A 24,576-nucleotide genomic window follows, 5' to 3' on the forward strand; every position below is an offset into this window, starting at 1 on the left:
CGTTTTGGCAAATTTCTAAAACATCTAGCTTAACAGAAGGCAGCTGGACTTTATAGCTGTATCTCCATTCAGTCTGTTGCAATATTGTTCTTGCACAGAAAAGAGAGGACCTCATGGCCCCCCAGCGGCCCTCTGACCACACTTTGAAAATCTCTACTCTGTTCTGGTGTCTGGTATACAGTAAGTGTTCGATCGATTAAACCTACTATTATTATTAGAAAATGTGTCATCTACAGAGAAGAAATAGAACCAAATGTGACATAACAGGAAGAATACTGAGTTGAAGGAAAAAGCAAGCCTGGTTAGCTCTCTGGCCCCCAGCTTCCTGCTGTATAAACTGGGTAGATTAGGCTCGGGCGCTGATTTTCTTCTCAGGAGCTGCCTAAGCCAGCAGGCCTCAACTCCACCTCTTCCTCAACCAGGGCAGTCCTGCCAGGGGATGTTTTTCTGCTTAAATTATCTTTGGAGAAGGGCCCCTATGACTAAAACTCATTGGATTCCATGCACTGGTGCTCTCTGGGTCTGCTCCCCATTCTAACTTTCTTTGCTCCTATGAAATGTGTATGGACAAGTCAGCAGCAACTCTCCCGTGGCGGGGGAGCTCCCAAGGTGCAGATTACAGGTCATGCTGTGGGGCTGCCACGCAGAACTGAGGCCGCCTCGTGACTGAGTCACGGAGCCCTGTGACTCCAGGCAGAGACAGGTGTGGGCACTTTCACCCTGCTTGACCACATCTCATTTGAATCAATTCATTATTAATTCTTTACATTTTGCAACAATAATAATAATAACCAACGTGCAACACCTTAGTCTAAGTAAAGCTATTTGATGTGGCACATGGTCTTCTGGCAGTGAGCGGACCCCAAGGAGAGGGATCATGACAACTGGCCCCAGGCCCCTCAATTTACCGAGAACTGAGTCTGGGTGCCGTGCCTTGTCTTGAATGGCAACAGGAAACCTTCCATGGTTGATTCCTCTGTGGCCTTTTTTCTCCATTTTTTGCTTCCTAAAAAAGGTGCATAAAATCCCATAAACTTTTAGTATACTGCTAATAGCGATAGTGAGAGGTCTGGTAAAACTGAAATGTGAAATTTCTTATGTCAGAGCCTGGAATGATGGAGGATGCATGTCATCCTCAACACAGCTATCCCTCTACCTGCCTGTTTGAGAGCTTCCCCGTGAGAAAGTGCACCCAGCACAATTTGGCCTGAAAAGAACATGCATACCAAACATTAAAAGTAAATCTGTTTTGTTTCCCTGAGGATAATATCTAGTCATGATATGCATAAACAATATAGAAATTTGAAGCATGGAATTATAAAATTTGGAGTTTAATTCATTGTCTCAAAATCAGTTCTTATCAGGGGAAGAAGCTGTACTACATGTCAGTACCAGATCACGTGGCTTTGGACCCATAAGCACAAGCTGAGCAATCTGAAAATTCCAGCAAGGTGGATTTTGTCCAGTGTCTACGGGGCTAAAGGCTATGAGAGCATGTGGGGTTAATTTTAGTTGTGCAAGGCCACCAGGGGGCATCAGAAAGATGCCCTACGATTGTCATTTACTGGGACACTTCCTCGGACTTGTCTGTAGCTTCTGTCTCCCTCCACAGAAATTCTAACTCCTCCAAAGGAATTTTAGTTGATAGCAATTCTTAAGAAAGCTCTAGCTCAGCCCCTGGAATACTGTAATAGCTCCTAGGGAACGTTGCTCATTCTTAACGTGGAGGGCACCGTGCCCAAGATGTCCTGGATGTAGCCAGTGAGTCAGGAATGAGACTGATTCCCGGGGATGGAGTTTGAGCCTCAGGCCTTGCTTACAAATGTGTGCATGTCCCACTGTGCCTGGGCCTGCTGCTGGTGGAGAGAGGCGCCGTGCTTGGAGTTTGTGAGGTTGGGGACTGAGAAGCCAGGCCCTTTCCCTCTTCTTGGAAAAATATGCTCTCCTCATGAGTCACATATTTTCTCACACCTCATTTTCTGTCTCCACCCTCCTCCTCTGGGGCATTTGAACATCTGCTCTCCAAAGTGGAAAACTTGGATGGCACTCAAGTGAGTTTAGTCCAACACAAGACTTTCTTTTTCTGCCTCTTTTTAAACTTCTTTGTGCACTAAAATCTTCTTGCCAAAAACAGCTAGGGGCAGTTCTACTTGAGAAGACAGTTTTTCAACAAGACCAAGTAGCTGAAGTGTACTCTTAAATCCAAAATTCTGCATCAGACATAAAGGGGTAAGCATTTTACACGTAGTATATATGTTATTTATCTGCATATATAAAAATATCCTTCAAACAGTACATACGTCAGTAGGCTAAATAAAGAACACATCCCATCTGAGAGAGAGCTAATCTTCTAAAAGAGTAAAGAGTATATATAGCCCTCTGTTCAATTAATTCCTCAGGGATGATATAGTCTACCAAGATTTCAATTTATAAATCATGCATATCGCCACATCACACCCCAGCAGTTGATTTACTGTTAGATCTGATTTTACACTTGGTTGTGTTTTGCCTTCCATCTTGTTCATTATCAAAGAGAAAATGTAGTCTAGACCACCAGTCCCTGTCTTGGTACTTTAGTGGTTCTGTGAGGTCTAGGCTACGAATTTGGAAGAGAAATATTTAGTACCTTGAAAGCTTAATCAAAATGTTTTTTTAATGTCAAACTATTTTTATTATACTTACTAAAACCTAAAAAAATGTCAAAACATAGGTTTTAATTCAATAAAAAACATAGTGGATCTGGGATGACTCAGGGATTTGGCATCATTTGTGACCTCTGTATTGAAAGGAGAGTCAAAGCTGATGACGGACATGTTGGTTTAAAATAATGGTCCACACCAGATGACACACGGATATTTAACCACAAACCATGCTGTTTCTTTTTTAGAGGGCTGAAACTCAATAGGACCCTTATGACAAGTGCTCATTCCGTGCTGGCATGCTTTCCAACAGGAAACTTCAGTCTTTCAGACCTTGTCATCTGCCTCTATTAGAATCCATTATGTTCAGGTAATAGTGGTGGCTAAACAGCCCCTCCCTCCTTGCCTCTCCACCTTCCTAAGGTCAATTAGCCAAGCTTTGGCTCCAGTCCACAGTGCCTCTCAAGCCTGGAGGAGGCACCTCTTGCTGACTGATAGAAGCTTCAAATAAATGATTCTGAATCCACGTGGACTAACAGCTGACCAAAGAGTGTTTCAAAACCATTAAGAATTTCTCCTTAGGATTTCACATCTACAGCTTTTTACCCTATTTACAGCTTGTCACCTCTGGAAGATTTCTTGCTGAGGGATGTGGAGAAGTAAACCCTGGGACACGGGATTAGGCTTATTTCCGGTGGGACTGGGGGGCAGAGGTGGGACCCAACAGGGTTAAGTTTTCATTCATTGTGAGGAGAGAGTAGTGAGGCTGCGAGCTGGTACACAATGATGTATAATAATCTCCCACGTGGGCAAGGTTCAAAGGGAGCCTAAAGGCCAAACCACCCTCCATACGCTGTGGTCATGATTCTTAACCAAGAGGCCTATCAGAATCATCTGGGGAGATTTAAAAGAAAGATTCCCGGGCTTCCCTGGTGGCACAGTGGTTAAGAATCTGCCTGCCAATGCAGGAGACATGGGTTCAAGCCCTGGTCCGGGAAGATCCCACATGCTGCAGAGCAACTAAGCCCGTGCACCACAACTACTGAAGCGTGCGCGCCTAGAGCCCGTGCTCCGCAACCAGAGAAGCCGCCGCAATGAGAAGCCCGCGAACCACGATGAAGAGTAGCCCCTGTTTGCCGCAACTAGAGAAAGCCCGCACACAGCAACGAAGACCCAACGCAGCCAAAATAAACAGCAAATAAATAAATAAATAAAAATTTAAAAAAGATTCCCACCAGGGCTTCACCCCGGGGAGGCTGATACTGTAGGTAGGGCTGAGGCATGTGCATTATTTTCAAGTCCCCTGGTAAGGCTGATGCTTTCCGCAGTTGAGAGCCGCTGCTAGAGGGATTTGTCAGTTGGGAGGGAGACCGGGCTGCGTGTCCAGCCCTGAGGTCTGTGATTCTATAACTCGGCCCATAACTCGGCCCATGACTGCTGGCACCAGTTCAGTTAGTTGATGCCCATCCTCACTGGAGTTACTATCCCAGGACCGGCTCCCACCCACCCTGGGAATTTAGCAGCTGGAAACCCTCACCATTCAAGGACCTGGTGGCAGAAGGCACAGCTTGCACCGGTCGTCTCCGCACTGTCCTGCCTCCCCGAAGCATTGTTGGGCTCCTCCTGCACCACAAAGCACACGAAGATGGGGATGTGACCAAGGAAGTGACTCACCCCTCGGCTGCTCAGGCACAGCCCAGCAAGCCGCGCGGACCCCGCCAAACTCACCATCTCAGGACTCCTCCACTCTGATTTCTGGCTCAGTGGGGCTTGTTCTGTAACGGCCTGGGGCTTAGAGAAAGAAAGCTTCCACCCTGCCTTGACTTCCTTCCTTCTCCAGACATTTAAAAATCTAGTACAGATGAGAGAATACTCTCCCCACCCTGTTTTCTCTTTCCTTTAGTTTCAAATTACACCAAGCTCCACCAGAGGATGAACCAATTTAAGATGATTTTTAAATCCTTCAATCTGACCACTGGTTAGCAGAATCTAAAAGCCTTTCCAAAGCAATGTATTCAACTATGAATTAAAACAAGGTTTAGGGACTATCTCGAGGCCTAAATGATTGTTTATATGTCCCTTGTTTAACAAACACAAAAAATCACACTGTGGAACTGAAAAGGCTGACACCACCCTTACTATGGTTTTACCCTTTATGTAAACAGAAAATAAACGTACTTTTCTCACCATTTTAAACAATAGTGAGAAATAAGCATCATTGTACAGACAGCTTTTTCTATATTTTGAATTACTTCATTAGGAAATGTCTGGGTCGAAGGTTGTGAAAGTGCTTGTGTGATGATACATGTGGCCTAATTGCTTTCCACCAAAGCTGTACGAATTACAGAGCCGCCATCAACGTTGGCGGCTCCTTTGTCTACACTTTCCTCTGCATCAGGAGTTATCCCTTGAAAATGTTCTTGTTAATTTAAAAAGCAGGGGTGGCTCCTTGTGTTATTAACATTTCCTGTTATTAAAGGAGATAAACATTTCCCCATATGTTTATTTATTGGTTGTATTTCCTATTTGTGACTTTTAGTTCTAATCTTTTATCCATTAATTTTTTGGAGGGTTTCAGTGTTTAACCATTTGTTGATTGCTCCTTGTGCAAAGTACCTCTCATATCACCTCCTTTATCCCTCACCACCATCCTGGCATGTCGATCCCATTTTAGTGATGAATAATCTGCGGCTCAGAGAATTTAAGCAGCTCGTCAAGGTCACACAGAGTGAGTGGCAGAGCTGGCCTTTGAGCCTTTCCCCGTTCGCCTGTGTCCTTAACCACAGAGCTACTGCTCCTTCGTGCCCTTGTCAGAGCAACTTTGTATGATAAAAATCTTAATTCTGAACAGTGTTTGCTCTTACTATTTTCCAAGTTGTCTGCCTTTCTTAAAAAGACTTACTGTGGTTTCAGTTTTGCAAACATTAGTTGAAATGTTGACATTGTCAAAGAGGTGGTGGAAATGGCCAAGAAACATATGAAAATGGGTAAATTTCACAAATAGTCAAAGAAATACAAATTAACACAATGAGATATCAGTTTTCATTTATCACTTTAGCAAAGGTTGGAGAGAAGAAGAAAACAGATACCCTGGTTTGGCTCAGGTTGGAAGGCACCTTCATTCCCAGGCACTGTTGTGGGCACCACTTTGCTAAAGGCTTGTTTATCCAAATTTTCACTGTGTATCTTTTGAACCATTAACTGCAATCCTAGGTTTTTATTCAAAGGAACTAATCAACTATGGCCAAAGGTTTGCATATAAAGTGATTTTACTGAAGCAATGTTTCTACTATCAAAGAAGTGGAAAAAACTAAATGTCCATCAATAAGGGATTGGTTTAATGAATCAGGGTACACCCATACAATGAAATACAATGCAGTCCTTAAAAATGAAGCTGTAGGTTTATTCAATAACTTTTGAGAGGCCCACAATATAATGTTAGATGTAAAAAGCATATCCTAAAACGATACATGTATGGGGACTTCCCTGGCAGTCCGGTGGTTAAGACTTCGCCTTCTAATGCAGGGGCTGTGGGTTCAATCCCTGGTGGAGGAGCTAAGATCCCACATGCCTCTCAGCCAAAAAACCAAAACGTAAAACAGAAGCAATATTGTAACAAATTCAGTAAAGGCTTTAAAAATGGTCCACATCAAAAATTCTTTAAAAAGCCCCCAATACATGTATGATCCCATTTTTGTAAAAATGTGTATGTGTATCAGAGAAAAAAAAAGACCAGATATACACTAAAATATTAGCAATGGTTTTCCTGTCAGTGAAATGTTCCTCTGTATACTTTTCTCTATTTTCTGATTTTTTTGAAATAAGCCTGTATCGCTTTTATAATTTAAAAAATAATGAGGGTTTTTTTGCTTCATTTTTCCCCTGTGTTTTCTTTTATTACTTCTGGGCCTTCAGGGAGTATCTCCGCACTTCACAGTTAAGGGAGATTTACATTAGCAGAATGTAGGGGGGGGTGCCCTCCGCATGAACTGGGAGACCTGGGATCCAGTGTCTCCTGTCATTTGTGCTGGGCAAATCTCTTCACCTTTCTAAGCTTCCAATTTTTCTTCTGCAAAAAGTCTATGCAAACAGCAAAACTCCGAACCAACAGAATTTTTACTGTTTATTGCTTATTATAATTTTGTCATTATTATTTTAGACCCAGGGCTTTTAATCCCAGTATTTCCAATTCCTTTATAATGAAATCATCTCAAAGTGTGGTCCCCAGACCAGCAGCATTGACATCACCTGGGAGCTTGTTAGAAATGCAGAATTTCAGGCTCACTCCAGACCTACCGAATCAAAGCCAGCATTTCAGTAAGATCTGCAGGTGAGTCCATGGCAGGCTACCGTTGCAGAAGCCCTGATCTAGAACAGGTACCTCAGGCAGGTCTCTCCTGAGATTTGAAAGAGTGGAGAGGGTTAGCAATACAGGCAACTCTCACCAGCACTAACACCCAGGGCGCCAGTTAGTATAAGAGCCAAGTGAACTTAATTATGCCAATTTCAGAGTCACGTTCAGCCATACTGGTTGGTTGAAGAGCCAAGGCAATGAACTGAGCCGAGCCGGGACGGGGCTGCAGGACATTACTCCGGAAGCCGAAGACAACCTCGTGGTCATTTGATCTGGTTAGTCTAGTTTTTTTTTTTTTTTTTTTTTTTTTTTAAAGCAGTTTGAATTTTAGAGTCAGTTCTTGAGCTACCTGGGTGCCCCACTTTGGGGGATTATTTGGTTTTTGTTTAATCTGGTGAAGAGTAACTGGGAATTTAATTTCAGCACTCCTGGGACAGTGGGACCAAGTGACCACTTGCCCTTTTCCCACCCTCCCTCCCCTGGGCGTCTCTACGGAGAGAGGGCCCCCAAGGAAGCCAGGCTCCCGGAGGTGGAAGCGGTGGTCCAAGTCCACCTCTTCCGTCTCGGACCCGCGGGAGGGGCCCGTCGCTGCCCTCTTTGCTGGGCTGTGGGACCAGCCTGTCAAGTTCCTCGGAAGAGGGGGCCTCCTGTGTCTGTGCCGGCGGTGGGGGTCAGGCGGCGCCCTGTCCCCTCTCACCCACATGGCCCCGGCGCCACGCAGGACGGCCAGGGTGCTCCTTGGGTAACTGGGGAGCCGCATAGAGGGACTTGCCATTAGGGGTGCTGTTGCACAGGAGGTGACTCAAAATCGGTTCTGCATTTCCACACCACCCCTAAGGCATCATCACATCCTGCCTGGAGTCCCTTTCCCCAGACTCCTCACCTAGCTACCTCCTTCTTATCCCCCAGTACTCAATTCAGATCTCACCTCTGACCCTACCCTCCCACTGTGAGTTACTTTTGGTCATATCCCATCACCTAATTGTCACGGTACCTAACACCCAGGTAATGTGCTTACTGTGAGCCAGGCCCTGTTTTTTTTGTTTTGTTTTTTGCGGTACGCGGGCCTCTCACTGTTGTGGCCTCTCCCGTTGCAGAGCTTGCAGAGCACAGGCTCCGGACGCGCAGGCCCAGTGGCCATGGCTCACGAGCCCAGCCGCTCCGCGGCATGTGGGATCTTCCCGGACCGGGGCACGAACCCGTGTCCCCTGCATCGGCAGGCGAACTCTCAACCACTGCGCCACCAGGGAAGCCCTAGGCCCTGTTTTAAGTACGTATATTAACTCATTTAAAAGTCCTAATAATATCATTAAAATTTCTAAGAAGCTGCCAGGTGAAGCCAATGCTGCTGGTCTGGGGACCAACTTTGAGATATTTCATTATAAAGGAATTAGAAATAATGGAATTAAAAACCCCTGGGTGTAAAATGATAATGACAAAATTATAGTAGACATAATAGTTCCGTTGGTTCAGACCTTTACAGTTTGCAAAGACTTTTTGCTAAAGAGGAGTTGGAAGCTTAGGCAGGTATTATTATCCTCACTTTATACAGGAGGAAACTGAGGCACAGAGAGTTTATATAACTTTCTTAAGGTCACAAAGCTGATTAATGACAGAGCTCATATTGATATTTGAACCCAGGCAGTCTGGCTTCACAGTCCTAAGGAATGCATTATTACTTGCACCTACATAGCACTTTTAACATTCTGTAATTCCACGTTAATTTTATCTGTTCGTTGTATGTGTCCCTCATGGAAATGTAAGCATCTTGAGGGCAGGTGGTTTGTCTACCTTGTTTATATTGTATCCCCAATACCTAGAAAAGTGCCTAGCATTTAGCAAGAAATATTTACTGAATGAATGGTTAATATTAGAGGTAGACTCTCTTTTCAGGGCTATTTATCACAAAGTTATAGAGTCCTCATCATCTCACAACAGTTGCTATACACTTGGGACCAGTTAAGAAGAGCAAACCCAGACCTGAGGGGAGTGCTGAGCAGGAGGCTGGGCTGCCTCACTAGGCTCACTCACACCATGTTGAAGCTAATTTCAGTTCAGGACTAGAGAGAGAACCAGCTGCGAACCTTGAGGATCATTTGTTAAATCCACAGTGGTGCAGAGTTTATTACACTGAGTATTCACTCCATACCAGGCATTCAGTCAGTTGTTCAGGCTACAAAGATGGGTACAAAGGCACAAGGACAAATGAGACATGATGCTATGGGGGCACAGAGGCTGGGGTGAAGAATCCTGCCGGGAGTGGGCAGCTATGCATCAAGCTTATATAAATGGGCTAACTCTGAAGATGGGCCTTGAATGAATGGGATTTTGCCAGGCAAGTAAGGGTTTTGAGGAGACAAACATACTTGTTTGGAAGGGCTAACATTTATATAATCTTCAATATCCTGTCCTAAACTCTGACAAAAACCTATTCAAGTTTTGAGTAACAGCCACGGGCTGTGTCTTCAAATACAGTCAACTTAAGGCAATTATCCAGATGATACCATTTGTCAGAATTTTCATGTATTCTGAAATGTTCTGATAGTTGAGGTTACAAAAGGTAATATAGAAAGACACTGGTAATTGATTTGAATTCCTGGTTTTGCATATGTAGACAATCCAAAAGAATTTCACTTGAGAGAAAGAAAATGTAGAAGTGGACTCCTGAGAAATGGTTCTTTCACTGAGTGTGTTATTCTTTATGTAGTAGAAATAGTACAAAACTATTAAGAAGAAAAATTATTTCTTCCAGGCATGCAAGATCTATAAAAAATGTTACTATTCATCCAGAAGAAATAGCTCTTTAGCAGTTCATCAATTTAAGCTGCATTGTTACATCCTAAACCAATAAGATATTTCAAAAACCAGCACTTGAAATAGCTTCTAATTCTTAAAAGCTGGTTCCACTTTAAATAATATGATTCGTAGGCCTTTGGAAAGTTAAATTTTCATGAAATGTTAAGATAGAATTCAGTGATTCCATTAATTAGGATTCTATAAATACATAAAAACCATTTTTCTTGGCATGAAATTAGGCTGTAGGCTGCTATATTACCTCATTTGAGGATGGAGAGGATGTGGATGACAAGTCATCCAGGTTGATTTGAGAACTCACAGGAAGAGAGACAGCTGAAGTATATTTGCCTTTATTAATTTTCTCTTTAAAATCTTCAAGTAGCATCTCCAACGTGAAGATTTCACCTACTTTTCTAGGTAAATATAAACACACAGGCATCTTATTGAGTATGCAGTCAACATTCTAATTAGTAACAACAGTTCTTGAATATAACATTGATCTACATTTTTAATGCCGTCTATCTTCAGACAGGAAGAATAATGGACACCTGCCCTGACAGGCATCCTGTTTATAGTTTCACTCCAAAGGCCTGGACTCTAATACTCAATTTTTTCTTCCAGTTTTATTGAGATATAATTGACATACAGCACTGGACAAGTTTAAGGGGTACAACATAATGACGTGACTTACATACAACACGAAATGATTATCACAACAATTTAGTGAACATCCATCATCTCATATAGATACAATATTAAAGAAATAAGAAAAAAATTTTTTCCTTGTGATAAGAACTCTTAGGATTTACTCTCAACAACTTTCATATATAATGTACAGTAGTGTTAATTATATTTATCATGTTCTATATTTCTAATTCTCATTTTGTTATTCATTAGCTGTGTATCCTTTGGCAAATCACTTAATCTTTCTGTGCCTCCAATGTCTCAACTATAACATGAGATAACAATACTTTGCTTATCTGGATCTGATTATTTTGAGGTCCCTTACAGTTCTAAGAGCTATGATTCTAGGAAAATAGTGATTTATATCAACTGAAAATGAATGATATGAAAAATCTGAATAACTTAATTAACAAGCTTGATCCATAGGTATATGTACATATAGGTATGTGTGTATTTATGTACATGCATATATAAATATAAATATATATTTTGCCCCCAAAGAATTAATTTTCCTCAAATTCATTAAATTTATAAAAATTTATCTCATATTACTCCACAAAGAAAAATCTCAACAAATTCCAAAACATTAAAAATTATACCAGTTCTTTCCCATTAAGATCAAGAACAAGGCAAAAATATTCCTTCTCACCACTCCTATTCAACATTGTACTTGAAGTCCTAGCTAAAACAACAAGACAAGAAAAGGAAAGAGAAGGTATACACATTGGAAAGGAAGAAATAAAATTGTCTTTGTCCACAGATGACATGATCATCTGTGTAGAAAATTAGAATCAACAAAATACTTCTGGAACTAATAAGCAATTATAGTGAGGTTGCAGAGTACAAGGTTAATATATGAAAGTCAATCTTTTAATGAACAAGTGGAATTTGAAGTTAAAAACAGTACCATTTACATTAAGATCCAAAAAAATTAAATACTTAGGTATAAATCTAAAAAAATATGCACAAGATCTATATGAAGAAAATTACAAAACTCTGATAAGCGAAATCAAAGGACTAAATAAATGGAGAGATAGTCCACATTCATGGATAGGAAGACGCAATATTATCAAAATATCTGTTCTTCCCAACTTGATCTATAGATCCAGTGCAATCCTAATAAAAATCCCAGCAGCTTCTTTTGTGGCTATTGACAAACTGACTCTAAAGTTTATATGGGGACTTCCCTGGTGGTCCAGTGGTAAAGAATCTGCCTTCCAATGCAGGGGACTTGGGTTTGATCCCTGGTCAGGGAACTAAGAACCCACATGACGTGGGGCAACTAAGTCTGCCACAACTACTGAGCCCACATGCCTCAACTAGAGAGCCCACACGCCACAACTAGAGAGAAGCCTGTGCCACAGTGAAAGATCCCACATGCCACAACTAAGACCTGACACAACCAAAAAAATAAATAAAATAAATATTTTTTAAAATAAAGTTTATATGGAGAGACCAAAGACCCAGAATAGCCAACATGATGTTGAAAGATAAGAACAAAGTTGGAGGACTCAACTTCAAGACTTACTAGAAAGCTACAGTGATCAAGGTAGTGTGGTATTGATGAAAGACTAGACAAATAGATCAATGGAGCAGAATAGACAGCCTACAAATAGACCTACATAAAATTAGTCAACTGATATTTGACAAAGGAGTAAAGGTGATACAATGGAACAAAGATAATCTTTTCAACAAATGGTGCTGGAACAACTGGACATCCATGTGCAAAAAAAAAAAAAAAATGAATCTAGACACAGACCTTACACTCTTCACAAAAATCAGCTCAGAATGGATCACAGACCGGGAATAGAAGGATCATGTTTATGTATAGAATGGGTTGGGAAATTTTCCCTTTTCTTTTTATGTTCTAGAAGAGTTATTTAAAATCTTTGTTGAACTTACCCATAGTCCCACTTGGATTTGGTACCTTTTGGGGGGTTTGACTATTTACAATCTTTTCTATTTTTCTCTGGTTATTAGTCTTTTCAGATTTCCTACCTCTTTTTGAGTAGAGTTTAATAATTTATATTTTCCTAGAGATTTGTCCATTTCATCTAGAATTTAAACTGTGTTGATATGAAGTTGTCCAATCCCATTTGATCTAAAAGTTTTATTCTGATCTTTTTCCTTTCTCATTCTTTACATTATTTATGCTTTTCAGTCAGACTTTCCAGTGGTTTATTTTATAGATAGTTTCAAAGAAAATGTTTTATTGATCAAATTATTTTAAATTTCATTTATTTCTCCTTCCTTTTATGAATCTCTTCCTTTTGGGGGGTTTATTTTGCTGTTCTTTTTCTGCCTTCCTGGTTTGAATACTTAGTTTATTGGTTTTGAACTTCCCCCCCTAATAAATGCATTTTAAAACTATAAATTTTCTTCAGAGTACTGCTTTAGCTACATTACATTGGTTTTCATGTTATTTTCTCATTTATTATTGACTTGTAGATTATTCCTAACATCCATTTTTATTTCCTATTTAACACAAGAATTATTTAGATGAGTGTTAAAATTTTCTGATTAGATTTTTACTATCTTTTTATTATTAATTTCCAGTGATCAGAGAATGTGAGTGGTATAATTTTTTAATACCTTTTTTAGAGAAGTTTTAGCTTCTCAGCAAAACTGAGAGGAAGATACAGAGATTTCCCATATACCCCCTGCCTCCACACATACATAACCTCCCCCATTATCAACATCCCCACCAGAGTGGTACATTTGTTATAATTAATGAACCTATATTGACACATCATAATCACCAAAGTCTATAGTTTACATTGGGATTTACTCTTAGTATTGTACATTCTATAGGTTTGAACAAATGTATAATGACATGTGTCCACGTTTATGATATCATACAGAGTATTTTCACTGCCTTAAAAATCCTTTGTACTCTACCTATTCAACCCTCCCCCCACCCTAACCCCTAGCAACCACTGATCTTTTTGTTTTTGCCAGTTTTGCCTTTTACAGAATGTCACATAATTGGAATCATGCAACATGTAGCCTTTTCAGATTGGCTTCTTTCTTAATAATATGCATTTAAGTTTCGTCCATGTGTTTTCATGACTTGATAGCTCATTTCTTTTTAGCACAAATAATATTCCATTGTACGGATAGACCACAGTTTATTAGTGCAGTTCATCTACTGAAGGACATATTGGTTGCTTCCAAGTTTTGATGGTTCTGAATATAGGTGCTTGAAATATCCACATGCATGTTTTTGGACATAAGTTTTCATCTCCTTTGTGTAAATATCAAGGAGCATGATTGATGGATCATATGGTAAGAGTATATTTAGTTTTGAAAGAAGCTGCCAAACTATCTTCCAAACTGGCTGTAGCATTTTGCATTCCCACCAGCAATAAAGCAGAGTTCCTATTGCTCTACATCCTCACCAGCATTTTGTGTTTTTAGCATTCCAGATTTTGGGCATTCTAATAGTGTGTAGTGGTATCTCATTGTTGTTTCAATTTGCCATTTCCCTGATGATATATGATGTGGAGCATCTTTTCATATGCTTATTTGCCATCTGTATATTTTCTTTTGGTGAGGTGTCTGTTAAGATCGTTAGTACATTTTTTAATTGGGTTTTTTTTCTTACTGTTGAGTTGTAAGAGTTCTTTGCATATTTTGGATAACAGTCCTTTATGAGAAGTGTCTCATCTTCTCATTCTTTTACATTGTCTTTTGCAGAGCAGAAGTTTTTAATTTGAAGTCTAGCTTATCAATTATTTCTTTCATGGATGGTGCCTTTGATATTGTATCTCAAAAACCATCACCATAAAAAAGGTCATCTAGATATTCTCCTATGTTATGTTCTAGGGGTTTTATGGTTTTGCCCCCCCAAAAGCACCAAATCCAAGTGGGATTATGTGTGAGTTTACCAAAGACCTTAACTAACTCATCTGGAACATAAAAAGAAAGGGGAGGGCTTCCATGGTGGCGCAGTGGTTGAGAGTCCGCCTGCCGATGCAGGGGACATAGGTTTGTGCCCCGGTCCAGGAAGATCCCACATGCCGCGGAGCAGCTGGGCCCGTGAGCCGCGTCCGGAGCCTGTGCTCCTTAATGGGAGAGGCCACAACAGTGAAAGGCCCGCGTAACGCAAAAAAAAAAAAAGGGGGGGGAGGGGAAATTAACTGATTCTATAGATAAACATTAAGATATTTATTAATATATTTCACTAGATTCATAAAGGAGATTAAATAGATTTCTAAACCCCACTTGATTAAACTTTTTCCTAAATTTAAAAATATCTAATTCTAGTAAGCTAGGAATAGATGGAAACTTTCTCGATAAAGCTTGTCTACTTGAACCTACAGCAGTCATTATACTTGGAAGAATTCCCAATACCATTAGGAACATGACAAGAATGATTGTTTTCACTAGTATTATTCAATGTTTTTTGGGAAAACCTAGCAAATGAAATAAAGCAATAAAAAGAAATGTGATATAGAAAAGTTGGTGGGAAGAAAAGATATAATGTATAAATATTTAAGGGGAAAAGCTAAGTTGAAGGGAACTATTATTAGTTTCTGATTGTCATACCTAAAAACTAAGACGGTCAACTGAAAATCAATGAAATAGTAAGAACAACATTGTGTCAGTTAGCCCCGTATAAGTTAAACATACAATTTTCTTTATTTCCTGTATATGGATTAGAGAAAACATCTATTAACACAGAGAGGGACTTCCCTGGTGGTCCAGTGGTCAAGAATCTGCCTTCCAATGCAGGGGACTTGGGTTCGATCCCTGGTCTGAGAACTAAGATCCCACATGCTGTGGGGCAACTAAGCCTGCACTCCACAACTACTGAGCCTGCCACACTCTGGAGCCCATGCACCACAACTAGAGAGCCAACATGCCACAACTACTGAGCCCGCGTGCTCTAGAGCCCATGCCACAAATAGAGAGAAGCCCGCGTGCCGCAACAAAGAGCCCATGCACCACAGTGAAAGATCCCACATGCCGCAAGGAAGATCGCACGTGCTGCAACTAAGACCTGATGCAGCCAAATAAATAAATTTTTTAAAAGGTATGTGTATAATCTTGACTCTTAAAAAAAACACAGAAAAAGTATAAAATAGCTAAGAACAAATTTGAAAAACATGTAAAATCTACATGAAGAAAACATGCTGGGGATGTTTTCATGGGAATGGGATGGTAATACTCATTGCAAAAATTTTAATTTTTCCTGAACTGATCTGTAAATTCAACAAAATCCTAAACAAAATTCAAATGGAATTTTATTAAAGAAATTTGGTTCCTAAAACTGTATTTCTCAATAAAGGTGACTCTATCAATGAAAACAAAAGAAATTTGCTGAGCTGATTATAAAGTTTATTAGTAAGAAGAGTGTACAAGAATAGCTAAAGAAAGTTTAAAAATAAGAAATATTTAAAAATATACACTAACCTATAGTAATTTAGAACTATGTGGTTAATGTAGAAATAGAAACAGAACAATGGGGAGGATAGACCCAATCCCATGTACACATGGGGGTTTTGTATATGATAAAAGTGGCTTCTTAACCACTGTACCACCAGGGAAGTCACAGACCTACTTGAGAATGGACTTGAGGATATGGGGAGGGGGAAAGGTAAGCTGTGACAAAGCGAGAGAGAGGCATGGACATATATACACTACCAAACGTAAGGTAGATAGATAGTGGGAAGCAGCCACATAGCACAGGGAGATCAGATCGGTGCTTTGTGACCACCTAGAGGGGTGGGATAGGGAGGGTGGGAGGGAGGGAGATGCAAGAGGGAAGGGATATGGGAACAGATGTATATGTATAACTGATTCACTTTGTTATAAAGCAGAAACTAACACACCATTGTGAAGCAATTATACTTCAATAAAGTTGTAAAAAAAAAAAAAAAAAGTGGCTTTTCACCAGTGGGGAAAGGCTGCCCTATTCAATGAGTGGTGGGACAAAGATCTAAACATGGAAAACCAGACTGATAAGTAAAATACAGGAAAATATGTTTTAGTCTGGCAGGCAGAAGGGAATTCATCAGGTGACAAGGAGAGACTGAAAATTTAAAGGAAGTGAAATGATGGAGCAAGGCCTCAAGGTAGCGGGAAGAGATAGGCTCAAGGACCAAGGCTGGAAAGGTTGGAAGGTGAGTGAAGGAAGAAAGAGGAGGTGAAAACATGCAGATCTGGAGGTGGAGAAAAGACATTTTTTGAGGGAATTTGTGATCTTCTCTGTAAAATAGAAGACAAGAGTGTATGCTGATAGTATCAGGGAGGAGGGATTGATGGAGGAAGAACCCCATGTCTTGACTCCTTGGCTTCTGGTGCTAGTGTCTGACAGAATCAAATGACCATCAGACTACATTCTGACAAACAAGATACATGAAATCCAAACAATGTTTTTGAATATTACCTTTCAAAGGCAATAATAAGAAGGTTTTAATGAGATCACAATAGCTGACTTAAGCAATTAGCCAATTAATTTGCACAATTCTTTCCTTTACAGAAAGCCATCAACAAAAGCCTTTGGACCCATCATTTAGAAGGTTCTCGACACACCACGACCTCAAGTATTGGGCTGGGTTCTGCTCTTTGCCACATTTTGCCCATTTGAGAACAAGAGGAGCTGAGCACACTTTGCTTGCTCTGAGGCAGTTCTGAGGTGAGTTTTGGGAGAGGCTGTGTCCTTCCCTTGCCCCAGTGTTGAAAGCTTCTCCTGTATATGGGATATAATTGCAGTTGAAACTCTTGATTTATACTGGGGCCAGGCGCAGTGTGGGTGGAACTAGGATATAAATAAGGCATTGCATAACTTTGGTCTTAATGCGCACAGAGGCCTGTCTTTAAGACGACTGCCAAAACAAGTGGGATTTCTTGGAAAATAAATATCCTTACTCTATTAGTTTTTAAACAAATAGTGAACGCATGTGGAGATCCTTTTTTCCAAGAAAAAAAAAAGCCTTTGGGGGAAAAAATCAATATTAAAACCTCATCCTTGCTGTCTAATTACTCAGTATTGAAATAACAATAGACAGAGATTTCATTCATTTTGAAGAAGTAATACCTCAGGACGCTAGTGCCAAAATATAAACCATTAAAATATTTTGGCATCAAGAATGAATTCGTGTTAAAATGCTATGAATAGAAAGAGCTGAACTTACAAATATTAAGCCTACTAAATGGGTTCTTTAAATTCATCCCAGGAAATTATATGGAAACAATCCTAGCCTTGAGTCCTGGACTACATGTTAAAATTATTTAGATTGGAAAGAGAGGGGCATGGTGCCATCAGAATGGCCAGCTGGAATCTTCATTCAATATGATTGTGCACCCAAGTTTCTAATGTGAATTAATTCAGGAATCATTTGACTTCAAGCTTTAACATTTTGCCTTTATCAGGATTTGTGGGTCCCTTACCCCAACACTAACCAACGTAACAATGATTCATTCCTGCCTGCTGTCTCTTTGGAATTGTCTGTACACCAGGAAAAAGAGGGACAGAAAAGAAGAACCAGGCAGGGGAAATAAAGGCAGGAGTGGGATGAAGGAGAGGACAGGACAGGAGGAGCTTGGCGAGGAGAGGGTCCTCTGGGGTTAACACGTGAGCCTTTCTAGGATTTCTTGTACTCTTCTGAGTCTCAGAACCGATTATAATGACATCCAACAAAATGCAAGGTGGTGGCACAATGTCTCTCCTCCAGGAGAACATTGTTCATTTGGGGCACTCTATCTGGGTCAGTGCCCTGCACAGGACCTTACACATAGCAGGAATTCTGTACTGCTTGTTGCATGGGGTGACACTTATTCAATGGTGGCACAGTTTTTGCTGACCCAAGACCAATGGCTCTCCAAGCACTAAGCCATCAGCCACATCAGAATCCTACCTGAAGGAGATTACCTCTGACCCTTCTACCTTACACAGTTTAAGCCTCACCTTTCTGGATCAAATTCGTCGACAGCTGGGGATTCATGCTTGTGGACTTGCTGTTTCAAAGTCAGATGCTTCTCCTTATTGGCCAGAAACTCCTGTTCCAGCAGTTCGAGGTGTCCCTGCAGTTTCTCGAGGACCTGTAGGAGTGAAGTCACTGGAATCATTCACAGGTAAGCCTGTGTGTGTAGTTGTTTTTCCCCAAAACACAATGAGGATGTACCCCACAGTAGTGTCAAAACAAAGCCATCATCCTTCTCCTGGCAACTGTTTTGTTTCAGAGTCTGACATCTAAAATATAGACAACCCAAGACCCATCTCAGCATTTACGACACCTCATAGCACATAGCTGAAAAATATGGTCACTTCTGATTTCTCTCCTAGAACCCACTCGGAAGTGTTTAAAGTTTTGTTAATGGGACATTCATAATCCTACATATTTGCAGAATAATTTTTAGCTCATAGAGCACTTTTCCATTCATTATCTTATTTAATCCATGCATCAATGTTGTAAATGTGATAAAGTAGATTTATTATCCCAGTTTTATAGAGGAGGAAATTGGGGCTCTAGCAAGTATGTCAGAAGTCACATAGATCTTAGAAAAGAACTGAAGTTAGAGGACCTGGGATTGAATCTATGACACTTGGAGGATGAAATGGGGAAGGAACATCGGGAAGTTTAGTCAAAAGCTTCAAATGGGTCTTCCAGATGTAGCCTTATGCAGATGAATGTTTAAATTGTACAGGTCAGGGTCTTATCTCGATGCACAGAGGCTGCAGCCCTGCAGCCCCAGTCACTAAACATTCCCTGAGCACTGCCCATGTTTGGTCCTGGGCCAAAAGTGTGAGAGACACAAAACCTGTATCAGGCATAGTCCCTGGTCTCAGGGATTTTATTCCAGTTGGGAAAACAGACTGTGGGATGGAATACTTTGCTATGGCTCAATGGAAGAAGTGAGACTTAAGTCAGGCTTAAAGGACTCAAGAGGGCTTGGATCAGGCAGTATCCATGAAAATGGAGAGGAAAGGGTGAATTAGAGAGATATTGCCAAGGGCAAGAATACTGCATCATGGGATTACAGAATCGGACACGCCAGGTTTCAAGTTCAGACTGTCACCTACTAATTGTATGATTTTAGTCACCTTGAACTCTAAGTTTCAGTTTTCTGATTTGAGATAATAATAGCCCTCACCTCATATTGTAAAAATTAAATGAGATAATGCTTAGTGCCAGGAGCATAGTACACACTCAATAGATGGTAGCTCTCATCTTCATTGTTATTAGTTCTTACTATTATTAAAATAAACAAACAAGTTTAGAAGCATACTGGCTATATGGGTATAAAAAATGGCAAGTGTGGTAGATGTTTTCCATTTCTCCCCACCCCAGATCCACCCTCCATCTGTCTCTGTGCCCAAGCCAGGAGGCTGGCCTTCAATGGACTATATCAATAGGCTCCCATGCCTCTGGCTTTGGTTGATTTCAGCCAATGGAAGACAACAGCAGCAGAGAGGAACTGAAGAAGGATGAGGTAGGGTCTTTATTTCCCTGATTTCCTCCTGTCTGTATCATCATGGATTGGCTGTGTCTCTATCAAAAGCTGCAGAACTTGTCAGCTACCCCTACAGCTACTGCTACTCTCCTTATGCTCCATTATCTGCTCTTCCTCCGTCCCTCTGCCCCACTGTTCCTTCCATGAGATGCTTTCTATCCCTTACTGGTTTCCCTTAACCTTGCCCATGCTTTTGTAAAATAATGCCTTACTAAGCTCTCCTCAATAACTCCACTGGAGTAAGCCATCTTGTTCTTGCCAGGACCCTGACTGATACTATAAATATCACAGGCAACACTCAGGTTTCTACTGTGGGAGGTGGGAAGAATGTGAACCCCCTGACGAAACTGAGGAATTTGGAAAGGCTAACAAGTTTGAATGAAGATGTCAATGTTCGGCAAGGTAGAATTTTTGGTAAGAGTGGGAGATCCAAAGGAAGATCAACACAAACATTTGGAGCTCCAGATGAGAAGTGAGGACTAGTAATTTAGGAATTGGTAGCATGAAAATGGTGGTTAAAGCCATGAGAAGGAATTAGATATTCAATGAAGAAAGCCAATTATGAATTATAATTTGGGACCTTGGAATTTTAATTGTGTTCAGAAGAAGATAGGGCATAGTTTTCTTGCCATAAATGTACCTCATTTAAGTCTCTTAACTCAGATAGGAAGACATGCTACATGTCTAAGCTTGTACAATCAACGCATAGAACCAGGATGTTTGCTCCAAAATCCAAATGCTTTCTCCGTGAGCTGCTCACCCTGAGAAAGTTAGTTTTAGCCCTGTCTGGCCTTCCTTCACTGAACCAGATGGGCCCGGAATTAAGGAGTCACCTTCCTAAGGAGTCACCTCTCTCCTCTTCTCTCAGTCCCGACACGAATCCCCACATACCCTCTAACATAGGAAGAAACTTCCTGATTCGAGGCCTCAAGAAGGCTAATGCCTTGAACCAGTTTCCTCTGCTTTGCTTGGCCTTTTAAAACTTTATGTTCTCCCAGTTTCTGAAAGCCTGGGTTTTAGGAGATCTCCTTTATCATTCACTCCTTAACTCCTGCAATCTGGCTTCCATAGATCCACCACTTCATTGAAATCAGGGTTGCCAAGCTCCCTCATGACCTCTCAGTTGCCAAATCCAATGCACATCTTGCTTACCTTCCTTACTTGAAGATTTGATGGTGTGGCCCACTCCCTCTTTCTCAAAACCCTCTTTTCTCTTGGCTTCTATAGCTCTGCCCCTTCCAGGTCTGCCTCGACCATTTGGGTCTCTCCTCATCGATCTCCTTTGAGGACCCCTCTTCTTTTACCTGCCCCTGGTTCTGCTTCCCATGATCCTATCCTTGGATTTCTTCACTGCTTACTCTGCGTGTTTGCCTGAGCAATCGCCTATACCCCACAGCTTCAACACAAAGCTATACCCAAATTTACATTTCTGACCCAAACAACTCCTCTGAGGTTCAGATCCATTGCTCTAATTGCCTACTGGACCTCTCCAATTAGATGTCTTATGGGTACCTCAAAGTGTCCCAAACTGAACGTGACATCTTGCCTCCTGCCTACCTGGCACACCCATTCTGAACTGGATCCTCCACTTTTATTCCTGACCTTGGTTACCCAAGCTAGAAATCTGGAATGCATCCAAGCCTCCTCTCTTATTCACCTGGTTCAATCTGCCGCCACTTCCTTAAACTCTTGGATTTATGCCCTCTCCATCCTCACTGCCAGCCTTGGTTTAGGCCTTCATAGAACTTGTTACCTGGATTATGGCTTTCTAGCCGATCTCTATCCCTACAGTCTTGCCCCCTTGGTGCTTGCTGTGTCTCAGCTTTGAATCCTCCAGTGTTGCCCCGTCACCCCACCTCAGGATGAAATTAATCTAAGCTCCTTAGCGTGGTGTAGAGGCTCTTCATGATGTAGTCCTATCTACCTCTCCAGTCTCCTCCCTTCCCCCTGAGCTCCATCTGGTCAATTACACTGCCACACAGTTCCTCACACTCTCAGCACTTTCTTGTCCCTGTGCCACTGCACCTGTTGATTCCTTTTCCTGGAATACACCTTTGCCCTTACTCTGCCATATTCTTCCCACAATGCCCAGCTCAGAAGTCCCTTCCAGGAAGCCTTCTAAAGTACCCTCTCACTGGCAAGGGTGAGCCTCTTCACTGCTGCCGTTAGTATCACATGTAACCTTTCCCAAGCTGCATGTTACTTGATGTACTGGTCTGTTCCTAGGAGACGATAAGTCGCTTGAAAAAGAAATGTTTCTTCATCTCCAAATTCCTAATGCCTGATACAGAGTCTGAGTCATAGGAAGTACCCCACAAATGCTGCCGAATGAATGTATGAGTTATTTAATTACTATGGTGAAAGAATAATGAACTGTGTCTCAACATTTACCTCCTCCTAGTTTTTGTCTATACTGTTAGGTTTCTGAAGCACAGACTGCCCCGAGCTTTGCTCATGTCCTTTATGTCAGGACTTCTTGCCACCTGTCTTGCTGCTGACCCAATGGCCTAAACTACATCTTCAACTTCACACATCCCTGGCTCTAGTAGTCTCAGCTTTTTGCCCCACTGCCATGCTTCACTCTCACTTCCCACAACCCTGACGCTGATGAACAAGGCTATGGTTACAACATAAATTAATGATTTGATTAAATGCAACAACAAGCAAGGATGTGAAAGTCAAAGATTTTGGTCTGAAAAGCATGTCTTCAAGATTAATTTTAAGTTTTCAAAGTTTTATATATTGAGTTGCCAGATACTGGCAATTTTTATAGCCTGTATCCTCCAGGACCCATCAAATCTGGATGTGCTTGCCCTTTACAACAGCTGGCATATTATTCTCTTGAACTTACCATGGTCTCATATTTATTATGGGATGACTGCTGAGGAAAAACAGCCATAAATAATAGATCCCCTGAGAAGTAGAAAGGGCTAAATACATATAGAAATAGAAAGCTCTAAGCTCTTTTAGTCCCTGTAACACAAAGATAGTTTAATCTTCAGCAAAGCGTTTCTTACCAGAGCATTTCTATTCCCACCAATGTAGAGAAAACATGATACTACAAAGTCATTTGTATTTTCCCATGTCAAATTCCCTAAAAAGATTTTTAAAACTTGATAACATTTATTACCAGCCTCCTGTCTTGCAAATGATAGGGAGAATACTGTGCTATGCTTTTGGAAAATTCTTGTACCTGCAGTGAAAAAATGCAATATTTCATTAAGGGCATAGTGTCTTATGTTTGAATTTGGTTATTTCTATTTTTCATAATAAGATTTAAAAGTATTACTTTAGTCTTCAGTTGATCAGTCTGTTCTTTTAACTTCTGACACATCTGTTTCCCTTGGGATATCTTGTGAAATGTGTAAGAAGAACTTGAGGAAGGGTCTTTCTGAGAAGTCAATGGCATCTTAGAGAGACTTGTCTCAGATTCTATTCCTATGTAAGAAAGAATAAGTTTTGGTTACCATTCATCTCAGCTGCACAGCAGTTTTATTAAGTACAGAAAACAGAAGTCTGTGGCAATCACTACCAATCACTATTTAAAAAATTTTTTTTTCAAAATGTATATCTAAATCAAAGAGGTTTAAAAATGCTGGTACCGGGACTGCCCTGGTGGACCAGTGGTAAAGAATCTGCCTGCCAGTGCAGGGGACATGGGTTGGATCCCTGGTCCTGGAGGATCCCACATGCCTTGGAGCAACTAAGCCCGTGTGCCACAACTACTGAGCCTGTGCTCTAGAGCCTGCAAGCTGCAACTACTGAGCCCACGCGCTGCAACTACTGAAGCCTGTGCGCCTAGAGCCCATGCTCCGCAACAAGAAAAGCCATCACAATGAGAAGCCCGAGCACCACAGCGAAGAGTAGCCCCCGCTCACCACAACTAGAGAAAGCCCACGCATAGCAATGAAGGGCCAATGCAGCCAAAAATTAAATAAATAAATATTTTTTAAAATGCTAGTACCTGCAAGATGTTCTTGGTGGATATGTACCATGGGCTCCATCTGCGCATTTAAAGGATAAGAAAACATGACTGTTGATAGTGATCATGATACCATTACTCACGATGACTCGATGTGTTCTGGTCATCGTGGAGGCCACCCAGTTGTGTCAAGAGCTGGGGCCCTGATGCCAAGGTTAAATTCCATTCCGACACTTACCTGCCAGGTGACCCAGGGCAATTACTTCATCACTGTAAACCTCAAATTCCTCAACAGTAAAATGGGGATAGTAATAGAACCTACCTCATAGTGTTGTGATGAGAATTAAATGTTACCATAGTATCTGGCACATGGTAAGTGTTCATGTTAGCTGTTACTACTATCATGTTTGATACTATTACAAGGAATACTCACATATTTCTCATACAGCTAGACCATAGGTCCCACAAAGGACCGTCGTTGATCTCGTCACCGGCTCTATTGCTGGTGCTCTCACTAACACTCAGACACATGGTAGCCACACTCCAGAGAATAATAACAGTAAGTGTTAAGTTCCAAAATGTGTCAAGATAGTGATTGTTCACACAGCCCTTTTCTACTCACCACAGGCTAACTGGATAAGAGTTCAAATTCCGGAGTGATTCACCTTGAGGGTCTTCCCATTGTTCCCAACACACACAGCTCACAAACACGCTAGTGCCAG

General features: G+C 41.1%; 1 protein-coding gene across 1 annotated transcript in view; it reads right to left on the reverse strand.

The window, feature by feature from the left end:
• The window catches only part of AKNAD1 (AKNA domain containing 1), a 31,293-nt gene extending 7,357 nt beyond the window's left edge, over positions 1-23,936 (reverse strand). The window contains 10 exon segments of the mRNA XM_060119875.1: positions 909-1,006; positions 4,177-4,262; positions 4,368-4,536; positions 7,168-7,216; positions 7,691-7,739; positions 10,049-10,202; positions 18,386-18,519; positions 23,063-23,125; positions 23,222-23,370; positions 23,897-23,936. Of these exon segments, the coding sequence (XP_059975858.1) occupies positions 909-1,006; positions 4,177-4,262; positions 4,368-4,536; positions 7,168-7,216; positions 7,691-7,739; positions 10,049-10,202; positions 18,386-18,519; positions 23,063-23,125; positions 23,222-23,370; positions 23,897-23,936 (991 nt within the window).
• Between the last annotated feature and the right edge of the window lie 640 nt (positions 23,937-24,576).

Source organism: Mesoplodon densirostris, chromosome 2 (assembly GCF_025265405.1).
Source record: "Mesoplodon densirostris isolate mMesDen1 chromosome 2, mMesDen1 primary haplotype, whole genome shotgun sequence".
In the NCBI taxonomy this organism is placed as follows: domain Eukaryota; kingdom Metazoa; phylum Chordata; class Mammalia; order Artiodactyla; family Ziphiidae; genus Mesoplodon; species Mesoplodon densirostris.